This window comes from Hakea prostrata, unplaced genomic scaffold (assembly GCF_041222555.1).
Source record: "Hakea prostrata isolate BN-2017 unplaced genomic scaffold, UWA_Hpros_2 contig_163, whole genome shotgun sequence".
Taxonomy (NCBI): domain Eukaryota; kingdom Viridiplantae; phylum Streptophyta; class Magnoliopsida; order Proteales; family Proteaceae; genus Hakea; species Hakea prostrata.
The window spans coordinates 24,558-42,334 of NW_028291282.1; the positions used below are offsets into that span (position 1 = coordinate 24,558).

Consider the following 17,777-nt stretch of genomic DNA (forward strand, 5'->3'; position numbering starts at 1 on the left):
TTAGAGGCCCTATGTCACCTTGGCAAAAAATGAACGAAAAATCGGCGAAAAACAAACGAAAGGCTGTTATATATGGCAAATTTAGCGGACAAGGAACGATATCGGCGTACGAGTTGCGATATATGTCGACAAGGCGAGATGTCCACGCCGACATGGCTTCGGTGCGCCGGGGGTGTCGTGACGGCTCCCCATGACATGGCGCCCATATCGCCGACACAATGAACCATGGTTATAATCAAACAAAGGGCATGCAAGAAAAGTGCTGAATATTTGGTTTAATAACTTGCTAACTAATTCCTTCCCCGCAAAAAAAAAAAAAAAGACCATTCTCTCGAATAAGTTATGCGCGCGTCCACGGAGAACGGTTTTGAAAAAAAAAAAAAAAACTGAATCTTCCCTAAGCATATTATCAAATAAATAATATCATATTTAAAGGGCATTGCAGGTTCAAGTTACGCCAAAATTTTAAGATTTGTCGAGAGTTCTATCAGCTATGTCTAATTGAATATGACAAGATTAAATGATAATTATTTTTTGTGATAATAAGTACTTTATTGATTGTGAAGAAAACCTTGAGGATGCGCACCCATAAAGGAATCAAAGAGCAAGATCAATGAGAGCTTGGCATAGCCGCTGGAGTTCCACCTGTGGTTACGGTGTTTGAGGTGAGTAAGTGACAAAGTTATAGTAACCCCAGAGAATCCAATAGGCTATGAGGGTTTGAATGGCTTGTTGTTTGTTTGAGGTTGATGGGGGTATAGTTGGTGACAAGGGCCTGAAGTTGAGAACCGAAGGGTTGTGTTGGGTCTCCCTGATGAAGATTTAGAGTATGCAATAAGTAAAGGGTGAAAGGATAAGATGTGAATAGATGTTGGGCGGCAGCAGTTTGGATACCACAAGTGGTGCACTGGGAGGGTACTTGGCAACCTCACGATAGCAGCAGGTCTACTGTGGGTAGCTTGCAATGGATAGCCTTCCATAAGAAAAAAAGGATGCGAGGTGGGAGGGGGAGATGCCACAACTTGAGCCAGTTGAAATTGGATGATGGAGTACAGGTGTTATGAGGATCTGATGCCAGTCGATAAATCATTTGAATCATAAGATTAAATTTTTTTCTTTTTCAAAATCAGTAGATTCAATATTCGGTATTATGCGACATTTTAGGAGATGTTTCAATTAGATATGAAATGCTTTAAGCATTTTGTGATCTTCACATGCATTATTATGTTCTCCTCTGGTGTGTGAGAACATTATCATAAATTAAATGTGGGTCATCTTTATTTTTGTTGGGAAAAGTATCGATATTGGGTTCATTTTTCCCATCTGTGTATAAGATCAACGAAGACAAATACAAAAAGGTACTCTTGAATTGTGATATGTGAATAATATTTATGTGACACCCACGTGTATATTACATGAAGCTACATAAAAATAATGACCACAAAAGCACAAGCTACATGGTTCGGCTTTGCCTGCATCTACTGGCATAATGGGACATCATCACTATGAGAATGGAGATATACAATTTGTACAATACTCGGATTTAGAACCAAACCCAACATTTTACACAAAACTAGATACCCCTGTACACCCTCTCTCAACTCAAAGTCTCAGCTATTAAAGAGATTACTCACCCACTACTCTAACTTTGATTCAATCACAACTCACATGGTACTTGAGATCACCTCTCTCCCTTTCTAGGTGTTCTTTCAATTCTTGTTGTATCTCCCAAAGCAAACCCCTACATCTACATTGGTGGGGAGGATTTTCTCACGTTTCTTCTATATATATATCTACGTGTTTCCGAAAATGATGGTAGTGATTGTAATGGAAGGAAGGGTGAAAGGGCAGAGCTGGTTCATGGCGAGGAACAACACAAGCGCTCGGGAACTGCAGACGGCGTTGGAATACCCATGTGGGGCAGGGGCAGACTGCATGCCCATCCATTTACAGTGGGGGAAGCACAAGCTTCTGGCACTTGCGACTTCAGCGGCACCGCCTATACTGCCATTTCCAATCCCAGTTCGTTCTCTCATCTATTTGTCTCTCTAGGGTTTGCTTTGCCTGAGTAAAATTAAATTATCACTCAAGGAAACTGCTTTTGAAATTCATTTATCTCAGTCCATGAGCAGATAAAATAGAGTTTTTACCTCTGCATCTTGCGATCTTTAGGCAAGCAGGACGGTTTACCTAGAGAATCTATGCTAAGAATAATATACACATACACAAGGTTCTTCCCACTCTTTGGACGCAATCATCATACAATATTCTTCAAGGAATTTGAAGCATCTTCTCGGCAAGAAAGAGAATCACTGCAAATGAGTTTTAGATCAATAAGATTTCCCCCATAAATTTTAAGAAGTTCCAGGTTTCTAGTATAGATGCCTATATATATGAATATTTGTTAGAATAATGATAGTTGAAGAGAGAGAAGCGTTGAGGAGAGAGAGAGAGAGAGAGAGAGAGAGAGAGAGGAGTGCGTGTAAGAGAGAGAGAAAGACAGTGCGTGTGAGAGAGAGAACAAATATATTATTCACATTAATTTTACAAGGAGTTAGTACAAGGCTTTATATAGAAAGAGAGTCATTCTTCTCAGTGTTCTAGGACTCCTGAGTTACAGTGTGAGTTTACATAAAATATTGACCAGTGTTTATACCAATCAGTATCAAACTCTTCTTTGGGTTGACTAGAGTCTTTGTGAGTATCAATTGTAGAATTCTTCTTGAATATAGTAACTGGTGTTTGATCAGCTGTAGAACTTCTAATAGAAATGGAACTCTTGGAAGCCTTGAATGTAGTAACTGGTGTTTGATCAGTTGTGGGACTTCTAAAGCGGTGGAACTCTTGGAAGCAATCCTAGCCGCATAAGCTTGAGATGAAGTGGCAGCTAGGGTTTCCCTAATACGTCCCCACAAACTCAAGGGAGGTGAAATGACCTTGAGGTTGGCCAGCAAGGTGCTAAAACGTGGAGTAGATAGCAGCTTGGTGAGATGTCAGCTAGTTGATACTTAATAGATAATAAACGAACATGAAGATCTCCTTTTGCAACTTTATCACTAACAAAGTGGGAGTCAATCTCCACATGTTTGGTACGAGCATGAAAGACAGGATTTGCAATGAGATAGGTGGCACCAATATTATCACACCAGAGTACAGGAGCAACACTTAGGAATATATGAAGCTTGTGAAGTAGATATTGTAGCCAGGTGAGCTCAGCAGCAACATTAGCAATAGCTTGATATTCGGACTCTGTACTGGAGCAAGCAACAATGGATTGTTTTTGAGAACTCCAAGAGACGATGTTGGGCCCTAGGAAGACAGCATAACCACTGGTAGACTTACAATCATCAAGACATCGGAGAAGGTTGTTAAAGTCATATTAGAGGATTTGTTGATGATTATTCCATGAGAGGGTGTACCCTTTAAGTACCGCATAATTATTTTGACAGTAGACCAATGATCAAGAGTTGGACTTTGCATAATCTGACAGACTTTGTTGACTACAAACTGTATGTCAGGATGAGTCATAGTAGCATACTATAGGGCCTCCACAATATTTCTATACAATGTATCAGCCATGAGTTCCCCCAAAAATTTGCTCAATTGTGTAGAGAGAGAAAGAGGATTGGTAACAAGCTTGCAATTACTCATGTTGGACCTATGAAGAAGGTCAATAATATATTGTTGTTGACAAAGGTAAGACCATTAGAGAATAAAGATACAGACATTCTAAGAAAATAATGTAAGGGACCAAGATCTTTGATAGTGAAGACAGAGGAGATAGCAGTCATAAATTTTGATAGTAACACTTCAAAAAGAGCGACATAAATTAAGATCAAAGTGATGTCGAAATACCATGATAAATGAAAAGAGAAGTGTCAGTTTTAGATCCAACAAAACCAAATTCTAGTCAAGAACCTCTTGTTGACTGAACCCTTTGGCCACTAAGCGGGTTTTGTAGAGCCATTAGCCTTTCTTGTAATTCAAAACACCCACTTGAAACCTATAACATTTGTTTGAGGAGGAGGAGGGACAAGAGACCAAGTGCCATTCTTTATTAGGTCATTAAATTCATCATCCATAGCCATTCGCCATTGAGGGTATTTGTCGGTAGAAGTGAAAGAGATAGGCTCAAGTTAGGTATCTATCAGAGATGGATGTATGAAGAGCTCTAGGTGGATTGTGGGTTTTGGAGCGAGTTACCATAGGATGAGTGTTAAGAGAAGAGGGTGGAGGAGGTGGGGAAGGAGATGGATGGTGAGGATCATAAGGGAGATCAATAACGAGATCCAAAAAAGGAGAAGAGGATAAGGATGAGGTGGAGGTGTGGGGCCTAGGGGAAGATTCGGGTGTGAGTTGGGGAGGGGAGGCGTGGTCTTCTAGGGGAGGTGATTCAGCCAAGGGTGTGGGTGGGGGTGGTGGGACTGGAGGAGGAGGAGATGGAGTAGGGGAAGGAAACACAAGAGGAGGGCGAAGAAGAGAAGGTAAAGGTGGTTGAGATTGATGGGTAAACACAGTGGGTGACGGATGGTGAAAGGGAAACTGTTTTTTATAAAAAATAACAAGGCTGGAAATTAGGAGTTTATTTGTTTGACGATTGAAGCAATGATATCCATGGTGATGAGGACTATATCCAAGAAAAACATGCATGCTAGAGCGAAACTCTAGCTTTTGTTTGTTATAAGGGCGAAGGTAAGGGTAACTTCCACAACAAAAAACTATTAAGGAGACATAGTCCGGATGGATTTTGAAGAGTTTGTAGTGTGGTGAAACATTGCCCAAAACAGGGGTAGAAGTCCTATTTATAAGAAATATTGCAGTTTCAAAAGCATAGTTCAAAAGTTTCTAGGGCAAGAAGAATAAGCTAACAAGGTAAGGCAAATTTCAACAATATGACAATGATGGCGCTCGACAGCCCCATTTTTCTCATGAGTGCGAGGACAAGGGAGGCGGTGATCAATCCCACAAAAAGTGAAAAAGGTAGACACCGGGCCATATTCGCCATCCCAATCAATCTAAAAGCTTTTAATCCGGCTAAAAAATAAATTTTCAAAAAGTAATTTAAACCGTTGAAGAATCCCAACAATCACAGATTTCAAATGCATAGGATACAACCAAATGTATTTATTAAAGGCATCCATAAAAATAACATAGTACTGAATACCATCAATAGAAGCAATAGGAGAGGGTCCCCACACATTCGAATAAATCAAATCCAAAGGGGCTATAGAAACTAAAGTAAAAGAGGAAAAGAGGAGTTTATGCTCTTTCCTTTTTGACAAGCATCACACAAAAACTGAATTTTCTTAGAGGTAATAGGTAACCTAATTGAGAAACAAGACGATGGAAAGTAGGATGGCCAAGTCCGGAGTGCCACTGGGAAATAGAAGCTCATTCATCAATGGAAGCTTGTGGAGAAAAGTTGCCCAAGGGCATCTAATAAAGCCCATACCTAACGGTTCCTTGGAGAAAACAAGTCCCTGTTGCTCGATCCTTCACATAAAATGTGTCAGGATGAAACTCAAAGATATCATTATTATCATGAGTAAACTTGGAAACAGATAAAAGGTTCATTTGAATGGATGGGATATGAAGAATTTTATTGAGAAAAACAAGAGAATGCTATGTAGGGAGAGAAAAAGTATCAGTGGTGAGTGATTGGCAAGCCTGTACCGTTACCTACCAAAACTTGATCCGTACTTGTGTAAGGTTGAGCAAGTTGAAGATTGTCAAGGGCATTGGTGATATGATGTGTAGCCCCAGAGTCAAGATACCAAGTGTTGTCGGTATAAGGTCCTCCAGAGAGTTTGGAAATATGCATGGGGGGGAGGGGAGCATTGGCTGTACCTTGAATAGCATGATTGTAGTGTTGATAACATTTGCGAGCTTTATGACCGTGGCGATCACAAATTTGGTAAGTAATGAGAGAGGAGCGATGTTGTTTGTAACCGCCAATAGAGAGAGGAGTGATGTTGTTTGTAACCGCCAATAGAGAGTGAAGTAGCAAGAAGTGGAGGATGATAGCTAGAAGAACATCCTCGAAAAACTCTGCCTCTGTTGTGCTATCGACCTCGAAAGGGAGGACGATAATTGCGAGTATTGTTAGTCTCAGTGAGATTAGCCAAAGGTAAAGAGGAGTATAGGCTAAGTCATCCTTAAGACGAATTTATTGAGTGAGTAATAATCCTTTTAACTTAGCAAAAGGACAAGGGTTGCCACGAGTTGCAATAGAAGTAACAAAGGCCGAATAATCAGGGCCCAATCCATTAAAAACATGAAGACAAATATCATCATTTGAAACATCTTACCGGAAGCCGCAAGTTGATCGGTAGTATGCTTAATACATAGAAGATAATCATGAATTGTACTATTACCTCATTTCATGTTTTGTAACTGAAGGCAAAGTTGCATAATATTTGTTGTAGTTGGTAGATTCAAGATGAAGCCAAATTGCTCTGGCGGTAGAACATCCAACAATTTAAGCACGAACGAATTCTATGGGCGAGGCAATAAGCCAACACATGAGAAGTTGGTCTTGATGAATCCATGAATTGTAGGCAAGATTCAGTTTGCATATAGGAATTGAGTCTTCTTCAATGACTGTAGTTGCAAGAGTACAAATGGAGGAGCCATCCACAAGAGAAAATAAGTCATGAGTCTTCAAGAGAGGAACAAGTTGCGACCTCCATGGTAAGTAATTGTTGTTTGTGACTTGATGGTTAGTAGATTGTTCAGGGAGGGAAACAAAGCAGGGGGGATGAAAAAACCTGGTGCTTTGATGCTATGTTGGAATAATGATAGTTGAAGGGAGAAAGAGAGAGGAAGAGAGAGAGAGAGAGAGAGAGAGAGAGAGAGAGAGAGAGACTGTGTTTAAAAGAGAGAGAGAGAATGTGTTTAAAAGAGAGAGAGAGACAGAGAGTGCGTGCGTGAGAGACAAGTATATTATGCACATTAATTTTACAAAGAGTTAGTACAAGGCTTTATATAGAAAGAAGTCCTTCTCAATGTTCTAGGACTCTAGTAGTTGTGGTTCTAGGACTCTTGAGTTACAATGTGAGTTTACATAAAATATTGACCAGTGTTTTGTACCAATCAGTATCAAACTCTTATTTGGGTTGACTAGGGTCTTTGTGAGTACCAATTAAAATTATTCTTGAATATAGTAACAAGTGTTTGATCAGCTGTAGAACTTCTAATAGGAGTGGAACTCTTGGAAGCCTTGAATGTAGTAACTAGTGTTTGATCAATTGTGAGACTTCTAATAGCGGTGGAACTCTTGGTAGCAATCCTAGCCGCATAAGCTTGAGATGAAGTGGCGGCTATAGTATCCCTAATAATATTTGACAAACAAAGAAAATATGAGTCGACCACACGGTTTATTTGAAGTTTTGATTATTTATTTGTATGTCAATGTTTGGTTCTAGCTTGTGGATCTTGCATTTATCCATCTTCTGCTAGGTATGCTTAAAGTGAGGCTAAAACAGCATTCCATCCTTTCATTGCTCCTGGCCATGCACCAGGTCTAGCCATTCACTCTTCCCATGTAAACATGTGGGTTTCCTCATTTTCACAGAATGACATACCTATAGTCCTAGACAGTTTAAAAATGATGGAAGTAGACACTCGGTAAGTAGGGAGAGAAGATCGAAGGTGTTAGCGTGGGTGAGACCAATATGACAACAAAGATAGAATCTCATTCTATTGAAACCAACATGAGAATAAAGATAGGATCCTATTGTAATCTAGCCAACATGGAAACGAAGATAAAATCCCAATGTAATCTTATCCCTCACCCTATGGTTTCCAATTGTAATTCCACATTTCACTAATTGTATTCATCTCAATTTAAAGGAATAAACTCTCCCCTAGAAGTAAGTAGAATTAGGGATTCACCTCCGTGGACGTAGGTCTTCCTCTTTGGGTGACCAAACCACGTTATATCTTGTGTTATTTTCTTCCATATATTCTTTAATTTATTTTCATCAAAATGAGAGACTTGAAATTCATTTGATAACCCACCAAGTGCTTCTGCTACAAAAAAAACACCAATTGTTTCTGGAAGTAGAAGCACTCGTCTAGGAGTTTGAAAAAACATGCTTTTGGAAGCAAAAACACTATCAGTAGAGTTTTAGCAGCAGGATTTTTATATTTAGAACGTCAATTCTATGAAAACCTTTTATAAACTCTTTCACGAAAACCCTTTTATAAACTCTTTCACTTAAACTTAACCCGCATTTAATTTTTGCTTCAAGAAAGGCACAACAAATAGTTATTGCGTCAAAACTACTTCTTGAAGCAAAAATTTTCAGAGTTCTCAATTTATGTTTCAAAATACACTTGAAACAAAATAATTTTATCAAGTAGTTTTCAGCCAATTTTTCTGTTTCTTGAAGCAAGAAACATCATAAACTAATTTTGGTGGATTATAACGAGTCCTGCTTGGAGTCAAATCTTTAAAAAAAAAAATTCACTTTTTCTTTTTTATTTCCTTTTTTTATTATTATTATTATTAATGTTTTTCTTCCTTTTCTTCTTTTAATAAGTGGGATTATGGGACCACAAAGGCCCAACCACCTGGTGAACCATGCATATGGTACAATGTCCCCTTTGTCAAATTTACTCAAATTAAGCAATCCATCCTTCTCCAAGATGTTGACCAATAAAAAGGAAAAATCCTTCTCCAACATTATACTGATAATTGAATTTTTCACATTCCCCACACTTATTATCGAAAGATACAATTTCATAACTATCCATATTATTAAATAAAATAACATAATATTTAAAGAGCATTTATGACATTCAGCTTGATTCACCACTTTCAAGTCATAAACATACGAGATCAATGAAAGCAAGTTTCAAAGACGGTGAGTCATCCAAATCGCTCCAAAATCTTAAGATCTATCAAGAGTCATATAATCTAACTGAAAAATGATAAAACTAGATCATAAACGATTTGAGTCATAAGATTCAATACCCAAGATTATTTGACACCTATAGAGTTCGATGTTCATTAGACGGAATACTTTAAAGCATTTTGAGTCATTAGCTTATGATGTTCTCTAATGGCGTGTGAACAACATTAATTAAATCTATGTTACATGAAAATATGGCTGAAGCAAAGCCTTTTCTTCTACCGATCCAAATTAGTCATAATCAAATAAACCACGAGCAAGAGAAGATTTGGAACAATATTTCAATAACATTGAATGAAACATGGCTGAAGCAAAGGAATTAGTAGAAGAAAAGGAGGAAGAAGAAGGTAACTAGAATTGAACATGAATTGTATTGTGCTTGGCCTCCAGATTGCCTGGTCTTCTCGACGTCTACTCCGGCTTCAGCTCCTCCTTGCTTAATTAAATTGACCAAGCTGTATATTTTGCACCAACCTGTGTTATATATATGTAAACTAAGAAGATTGGTATTGAGAACTGTATGCCTAGCAGTCGATTTTGACACTCTTCCACCCAACAGGGTTGCAGCTTTGGCCACTGGAGTAGAATGTGTAACCTTCTTCCAGATTGCATCCTGGCTGGTTGTAGAGAACAGCACTTACACCAGTGTACATGACCTGATATCCTGCATTCTGGGTTATATTCGAGCATCCACACAGCATAAATCGCTCAGCATGGTTGTTGCAACCGGGGCCGCTCCAGCCGGTGTATGAGGTTGCATTCGCCATTGCTGTGAGCATCAATATCACAGGGATGGCAGAGAAGAACAACTTGGTGGAAACCATGGCAGTAAGGTTATTAGAGATATGCTACCTTCAAGACCCTTTTATGCAAGTTTCATAGATCATCTTACCTGTGTTTTCTTTCTACATCTTTCTGGAAATTCTAACCTTTGAATGTTGACATAGTTCATCTTACCTTGTTATGCACATTTTTCTGGAGTGCAGGTGATGAGAAAGTAGGTATCCCATGGGTGGCTTGGTCCAAGTTGTATTTGCTTGAGGAGAAAGCCCTAGCCAGAGGACTCTGTCCATTCCATGGTTGGTTCAGATTTGTAATCCTTCCGTGCTCTTCTTTTGCTCAATGAAGTGAAGTCTCATACTAAAAAAAAATGTTGACATTGTCTAAACTGGGGGCTCACTTTTTTTCCATTAGTTTTCTTTTTGGGTCGTTATCTCAGTGTAAAATGAAGGCCCTAATACAATAGATTAGAATTCAACCCAGCTTTTGTATGGGTTTACATTGTCAATTAGTTCTTTTGTTCCCTCCAACAGCCAGATGAAGACGGCATCAATTATTTAAAGAAAAATTTTCAGCAGTGGTTGCAAGATAAGTTATCTAATTTATCAAATAGATATTTATAAAGTAAAAATATATAAAAAATACTCCTTGTTATAAGGGAATTATTGTTAAGTGATGATGTAAGTTAAATATTTCAAAATGACAAGAATAACCTTGAACGAAAAACACACACTTAACTCGTCTTCTAATCTCCCTCAACCGTCAGTGATTACTTTCTCTAATAATCACAAATCTTTGCAAAGTTTGGGAGATATGCGTCATTAGAATGCAGGAGTAATATTGAAAATTGATAAGTAAAAAACTAATTTAACCTAATAGTGTTCGTAATAAGGGTTTGTCTGATAAATTAATTAGAGCAAATTCTATTGGCACCCCAAAATGGAGGCTTTAAAGCATTGACATCCCCACTTTATTTTTAAAAAACACAAAGACCCCAAAATTAGATTTTCATTAGATATATTTGTCCAATTTATCACTGAAAACAGTCTAGATACTGGTTATTATAGAGATATTTTTGAAATTGAAACAAAATAAACACTGATTTAACTGTTTTTAGTGATAAAATTTGACAAATATATCCAATAAAAATTCGATTTTGGATCTTTGTGTTTTTTAAACATAAAGTGGGGTGTCAATGCTTTAAGGCCTTCATTTTGAGTTGCCGGTGCAATTTGCTCAATTAATTAAATAACTCAATACCTCAGGGTTGGCGTTGATAATTTCTCTTATTTAAATTCAAGCTTCAGGATGTAAAGTTATAATTATTATTATTATTTTTTTTTTTTTTTTGTATCTGAGGTTCATCCGGACAGGGGTTCATCCAGGCAAGATTTGAAATTTTCAAGAAACGAAATAAGGCTTGCCAATATGACATCTGTGCTTTTCTTCGAGAAACAAATTAATCAGAGGCTGCTGCATGCTAATCTCATCCGAAAGTTCTTCTATAAGATTAATAAAAAACCAAACAATTTTTTTTTTCTTTCTTCTCACACGTAAATCTTACCCCATTTTCACTCAAAACTCAATCTCACGTAATCACCTGAATTTTTTCAATTTCAGGTGAACCTAATTATCGCCTGCATTGGTTTAAGGTAAAAGTTTAATTGTATTAATGAAAAGAAAAAAACATACAAGCACGTCACATCTATTTGATCAAGCATTCACATCTTAACGTTACAACCTATTCAGAAAATCTGGACCAAGATTGCACCCACGCTAGTTGTAGAGAATAGAAGTTTGCCCAGAATAGGTGAACTCATACCCTCCATTCTGGGATTTATTGATATTCAAGCTTCTGCACACACGATATTGCACAGCTTGGTTGTTGCAACCTGGACCACTCCATATGATAAATAAGCTTGCATTCACCACTGCTGTACGCATCAATACCACAGGAACGGCTGAGAAGAACAACTTGATGGATACCATGGAGGATTACAAATAATTTTCCAGCAGTTGGTTTATTGAAAACTCAAGACGATATGGATTATGAATCTCCTGTGTATATAACCTTTAGCTACAAAGAAAGTAGTCTTATGTCAGGGTGATGAATCAGTTCATCTCTTCTGAGTCAAGAAAATCATCAAAACAGAGAAATAGAGGTCCAATTAAGGCTCAATCGAAGTCCACACTGTGTCAGTAGTGAGTCTGGATCTTTTGTCTGCTACAGCAAAGGTCTATGCTTTTTTCACACTTTTTCAGTATGCAATAAAAATGAAGATCATGTAAGGCCCATTAAGGGTGTCACCTTTGATTCATTTTGTTAGAATTTAGTGTTGAACTCCATCCATATTATGTGATAGAAAAGTATAAGAAGAGCAAAAACTTTTACTTTGACAGTCAGAAGATCTAAACGCCTCAAGCAACAACCATGATTAAGGCTTTCTAACATTAGAAAATTCAATAAAAATTGGCCTTTCGTAGTTTATTATCTAGCTGCATGACTCTTAGGTCAGTACAATGGTTTTTAATTATGAAATATAGTGATTGAAATTTATTTCAAATTTCTTTTCACAATGAATAGGGATATAAAATTTAAGTATACACACATATAATCACACAATCATATGCACATCTCAATCTAATTATACTTTTTATATATGCTACCAAAAAAAATTTTATGAACTTAAATTGGATCGAAACAAAGAATTCAAAAGATGCTTGACCTAGCATTTGAGATACAAACACAAACTAAGATAACAATGGATGAGTTCTTACCATATTTTAGTAGCAAACACAAATCAATAATATATCAAGAGATGAACATAAGAAGGAAGAACAACCTCAATAAATTCAATGGAGTCTAAAGAACTCAATGGAAAATTCCAGCCTCACTAGGTCTGTAATCTATTATCATTCGAAAAATGCATGTCTTCTACATGATGAAAGCATCTATCTATATGTACAAGACAAAAACCTTAGGCCTCTCTTAAAATATTTTTGCAGGGCCCATTAATATTTAAAATATACATTGTAAGCCCAGCACTACTACACATAATAAAAAGCACATTAAAACATAAGACTTGGCTCAAACTAACCATGCTCAGCCCAATTCTAAATAACTTGCAGCAGATTAACTAGTTACGCTTGGCTAATGCCCAGATCTTCTTGATCCTCAACCGTCAATGCAAATATCTACCTAATCCAAGCAAGGCATCTTGAAATTTCCTAGCCTTAGCTCTTGTCATAGGCCCACTTCGCACTCAGAAGTTCTGAATCATTGTTTTTGTTGGGCTGGATCACATCACACACCTTCAGTAAATTTCACTAGCATGAGCCTTTTCTCTCACCTACACATAGAAGAAATTCAGAATAAATTAATACTAAAAATCCATAAACATAAAGTATGATGCCATGCCAATAAACGATTACCTTATCCCTGAGCTAAGATCATCATCAGTTAAGCTATAACCAATCTCTACTTCAAAAGCTGCTTCGGTTGAACTTCTTCGTTGTTCACCCAGAAAAGGTTCAGTATCTTGATTATGTTGTATCAAGGATTCTTCATAGAACAACTTCAAAGAATCAAGTTCTTTTGCAACTTCCTTCATTGTTGGTCTGTCCTCCCTCTTAGCTTCTACGCAGTCTCTTGCAAGTTCAGCGATTGTTAAAAATTGTTCTCTCTTACCATCAGTTATAATTCTATCATCAATAATATGAAAAAGATTTCCGTCATTCATTGAAGATAAAAAATATGACACCAGCGTTGTACATTCGCCAGATTCTTCAAATAAAAGTGGTTTCTTTCCAGTCAAAAGCTCCAACAGAACAACTCCAAAGCTATAAACATCACTTTTATCAGTTAGTTGGCCTGTAAGAAGACATTCTGGATCTAAGTATCCATGAGTCCCTTGAATCACTGTCATTTTTTGAGTTTCATCAATAGGAACCAATCTTGAAGCTCCAAAATCAGATACTTTAGCCCTATATTTATCATCCAATAATATATTTGAAGACTTAACATCTCTGTGAAGAACATGTATTGCATGAGAAGAGTGCAAATACGCTAGAGCATCGGATGTTTCTGCAGCAATTCTCAAACGATTTTTCCATGAAAGATTGGGTGCTTGCTTCTTGCTATGGATATGTTCGGAAAGGGTTCCATTAGAAATGAATTCATAAACCAATAATGGAACCTCTGTCTCTAAGCAACAACCCAAAAGCTTCACCACATGTCTATGATTGATCTGAGAGAGGATATCAACCTCATTTATAAACTGTAAAATCTGGCCTTTGTCCACAATTTTGGATTTCTTAATGGCAACTACTTTGCCACTTGATAAGGTTCCCTTATAAACTGTACCAAACCCACCTTGCCCAATTACTTGACTTTCATGGAAGTTATTAGTTGCCTTCTTTAATGCCTTACTTGAGAAAATCATGGCAATATTTTTTGCTCCTTTATTTGAAGCAATTTGCTGCTGCAATAACAAACCTCCATTTTGTTGAAAGAATTTTTCTCTTTCTCTACGTTTTCTTTGAATTGCCCAATACAAAAACCAAATAAAAGCAGATAAACCCACTAGGCCTGCAGCGGTACCTAAATGCAGAAAGTCAAATTTAGAAGTATAAGTAATCTTTAACATTTGAAGATTTATACACAATTAACTAGCAAATAATTTTGAAAATGAAAAATGGCAAGCCCTTTTTTTTGGATGAATAAAAAAATCATTAACCAACAGGATAGGAGGGGGGAAGGGGAAGAGTACATAAGAAAGCAAAGAGCAGCACTCTACCAAAACCAATAAGACCCTAAGCGCAAAACAATAAAGAAAGAAGGACTAGACACTTAAGGCTGAGACCAGATAGTCAAGACAAACTCAAGAATCAAACTTTTTTCTTTTTTTTTCTCTAGAGGACTTGAGCTCGACAAGTCTTCGTCAAGGAGTTCGAATCCCCTCGGGGCCAGGAGCGAAGCCCTACCTATATTAATTATATAAAAAGCGCTTTGAGGATGTAGTCGTGGTGCGCGCAAGCTGGCCCGGATGAACCTCATTTCCAAACAAAAAAAAAAAAGTCTTCGTCAAGGTGGTGGAATCCTTTAGTAGAGAGGTTGTGTCTTGTACAAGCTTCAGAGTTGAAGGATCCCCTAGGCGGTATAGTAAAAGACAACTTGCTCGTAGTTAGTGCGATCCACAGTCGAAATAAGGGCCATGGGAGGGGAAAGGGGATACATCAGGCCAAGGTTGGAGGGCAGAAAAGGGAGAGTGGGCCCATCAGTAGTCCGAGAGGAAATAGGGATTGGGCCTGGTGGGGTGAGGGAAATGAATGGGTTGGGTTGGAGCTGATGGTTTGGGAGGGAAGGGGGTGGGGTGGGCCAAGGTGGGGAGTTGAGTGATGGACTTAGAGAGGGGGTGGCTAGGAGGGCCCATGAGGGGGTCCATGGGATAGGGGGATTAGGGCGAGAAAGGGGGAGAGGGACACAGGAGAGGATTTATAGAGGAAGAAGCCAGAGAGGGAGGCCCACACGCAATGGAAAAAATATCCAAATCAAATCAACGAAAAAAATTCTAAATCCCCAATCCATCTTATTTTAGAAGCCTAAACTCTATCTTCAAGAACATGCACGTAAAGAAAATAAATAGAAAAAAAAATAATAATACTCTGTTCTTTCTTAAGCCAACATTGAAGCTCAATCTGTTTTTTGAATGAATAAATAAATTTATTAACCAAAAGAAAGAGAGAGAGAGGAGAAGAGAATAAGGTGCACAAATGCTGTCCTAACAAAAAAAAAAAAAAAACTAGACAAAGGCTCAACAAAAGCCACCAAGGCTAAAAGCAAAAGGGAAGTGACAATAAAAGAGGGGAACTCAATGGCACTAGGAAAAGCCCCTTAGTTCTTCACCCTTGGTTTTTTTTTTCTTTTTCTTCTCCCCTTGCTTTGAAATCAACAACCAAGCATGCAAGAAAATTGATTTCGCTTGGGTTAAGTGCCATTAATGTGCTGAACCTTTAAGCGAGATATCATGGCCGTTGGATCAAGATCTTGACCGAAATGCACAATCTGACGGCTTAAAATCATGCTAAATGGTTCACCACATTAATGTTGTATTCTTAAATTAACTATTGTAATTCCCAGTTATCTAATAGAAGCTCTCCTTTAAAAAATATGTTCTACAAAAAAATAATAATAATAATAAATAAATAAATAAATGATGCTGAAGCGAAGCAAAATCCCAAGAAAAATAGCAAACTCAGTATATAAATGAAATTACCTGCAACAATTCTTATCACCAGAATGCGTTTCATGTCTTCAGTACATCGAGAACCATATATCAAACCGTCACCATTATAGCCCTCTCGACATTGGCAGCTATAACCCCCGTAGGTATTAATGCATTTAGCATTCACATCACAGGAATTATTGTGTCCATTTGCACACTCATTTATATCTTCATCAGAACCATAAAAACATCCACAAGAATGACCAAAATTTAGCTGCTGTAACAAAGTCTCGATAGATAACAACAGAGGACTCCAGAAAAGATAAGATACGTACCTTGGCATCCTTGAGGAACATAAGGGTTGCCTTCAAAACCATTGCTGCAGTTACAATGATGCCCAGGGGCATTGGTTGAATTAGACCAATTGCTGTTTGGCCCACATTTCCCAGTGCTAATTGCCCAATCCAACACAATTGGAATCTTTGATCTGTCAAATGTATAACCAGCTAGATATGTTGAATTGAAGGTGAAAGATTCAAAATCACCCAGGAAAGCAAAGCTGCAAGGGTTAAACTGTGATTTCGAACCTCGAATACTTTGATTGCCAAGAGTCACTACAAAATTCTTGAGACCCAGAGGGATTGAAGTTTGGCAACAACCAATTCCAGAGCAAGGCCCATTAACCACACTATCCAACTTATCACACAGTGATATACACCCACTAGTAAAATTTACTTCTGCTCCACCAAAATTTGAATCTAAGTAAGCATTAGTGTTACAACCAATGCCTATGAGCTTATTTCTGGTGGTTGAGAACCTGAATGGTAAATCTACCACACTATATCCAAAAAATGAACGTTGTGTTGCTTCTCCTGTATCATCGAAGCATTCAGCAGAAGTATATATGTCCCCCAGAACTAATTCATGTTTCAGTATTGATATCTGAAGAACCTCCGTGAAATCTGCATAGTAGGGTTTGAAGGTGCCACTCCGGTTATCACATGTGATTTTGTAATCAACATCGCTGAAGCAACTATCATTGAGGCCAAAAGGATATGGTATGTCTACATCTCCGCATTTGCTTTCGCAACCCAGCAGAGCTAGCAGTGGTGGAACCGCCGTGGCTATTTCTACTAATGAAAAGAGAAAGAGCAACAACAGAAACTTCAGAACCATGGCTGCCTTTATTGTTTCCATCTGATCTCCTCCCCTGACTGGATATGTGTTTTTGGGTATTCCATTCTGCCAAATAAATACATATGCTCAAGAAGAATGCCCACTCTTCCCCCAAGGTTATTGATTTTTCAAGACAACTAGTCTCTGGTCTCCACAAATTGGTGAGAAATTTGACGGTTCATAGCTTCCATATTGGACCTGGAAGGAAGTCTTCTATGCTGAATTGACCAAATGAGAAAAGTGAGTCGAAGAACAAGTTTTACCAAATATGTCCAACCACTCCATCCCATCTTCTACACGCAACTCCTTTTCATACTGCAAGCGAATTTAACAGTATTTCGAAAATGGGTTTGGTACACAAACCATTTTCAAATGGTTTTCTATCGTATTGTTGTAAAGACAGATCAAAAAAAAAAAAAATTAAAAGAATTTCAATTGCCGACACCAACGTGCCAGAAAAAAACAGGTTTAAGCCCTCAAATATTTAATATTTTTTTCCCTTATCTTAGTAGAACAAAATTTCCAAACATGACTCTGCTCTGCTCTGATCTAATAGTACTTTCGGTGGAAAGTGGGCAAATTTTAAAGTGCTCAGAATACATACTAATCAATAAATATCTATATTATTTATCAAGAAAAAAACATATTTATATTGGATATATCTGATACGTACATATTGATA

General features: G+C 37.7%; 1 protein-coding gene across 1 annotated transcript; it reads right to left on the reverse strand.

Moving 5' to 3' along the window:
- Window positions 1-12,605: 12,605 nt before the first annotated feature.
- LOC148998737 (wall-associated receptor kinase 2-like) lies at window positions 12,606-17,364 on the reverse strand. Its single transcript, XM_089141755.1, has 4 exons — window positions 16,255-17,364; window positions 15,971-16,147; window positions 13,128-14,295; window positions 12,606-13,045 (listed from the first exon to the last, which is right to left on the reverse strand). The coding sequence occupies exons 1-4, from the start codon at window positions 17,114-17,116 to the stop codon at window positions 13,042-13,044; spliced, it is 2,211 nt and encodes a 736-aa protein (XP_088997881.1). The 5' UTR covers window positions 17,117-17,364; the 3' UTR covers window positions 12,606-13,041.
- Window positions 17,365-17,777: the final 413 nt, after the last annotated feature.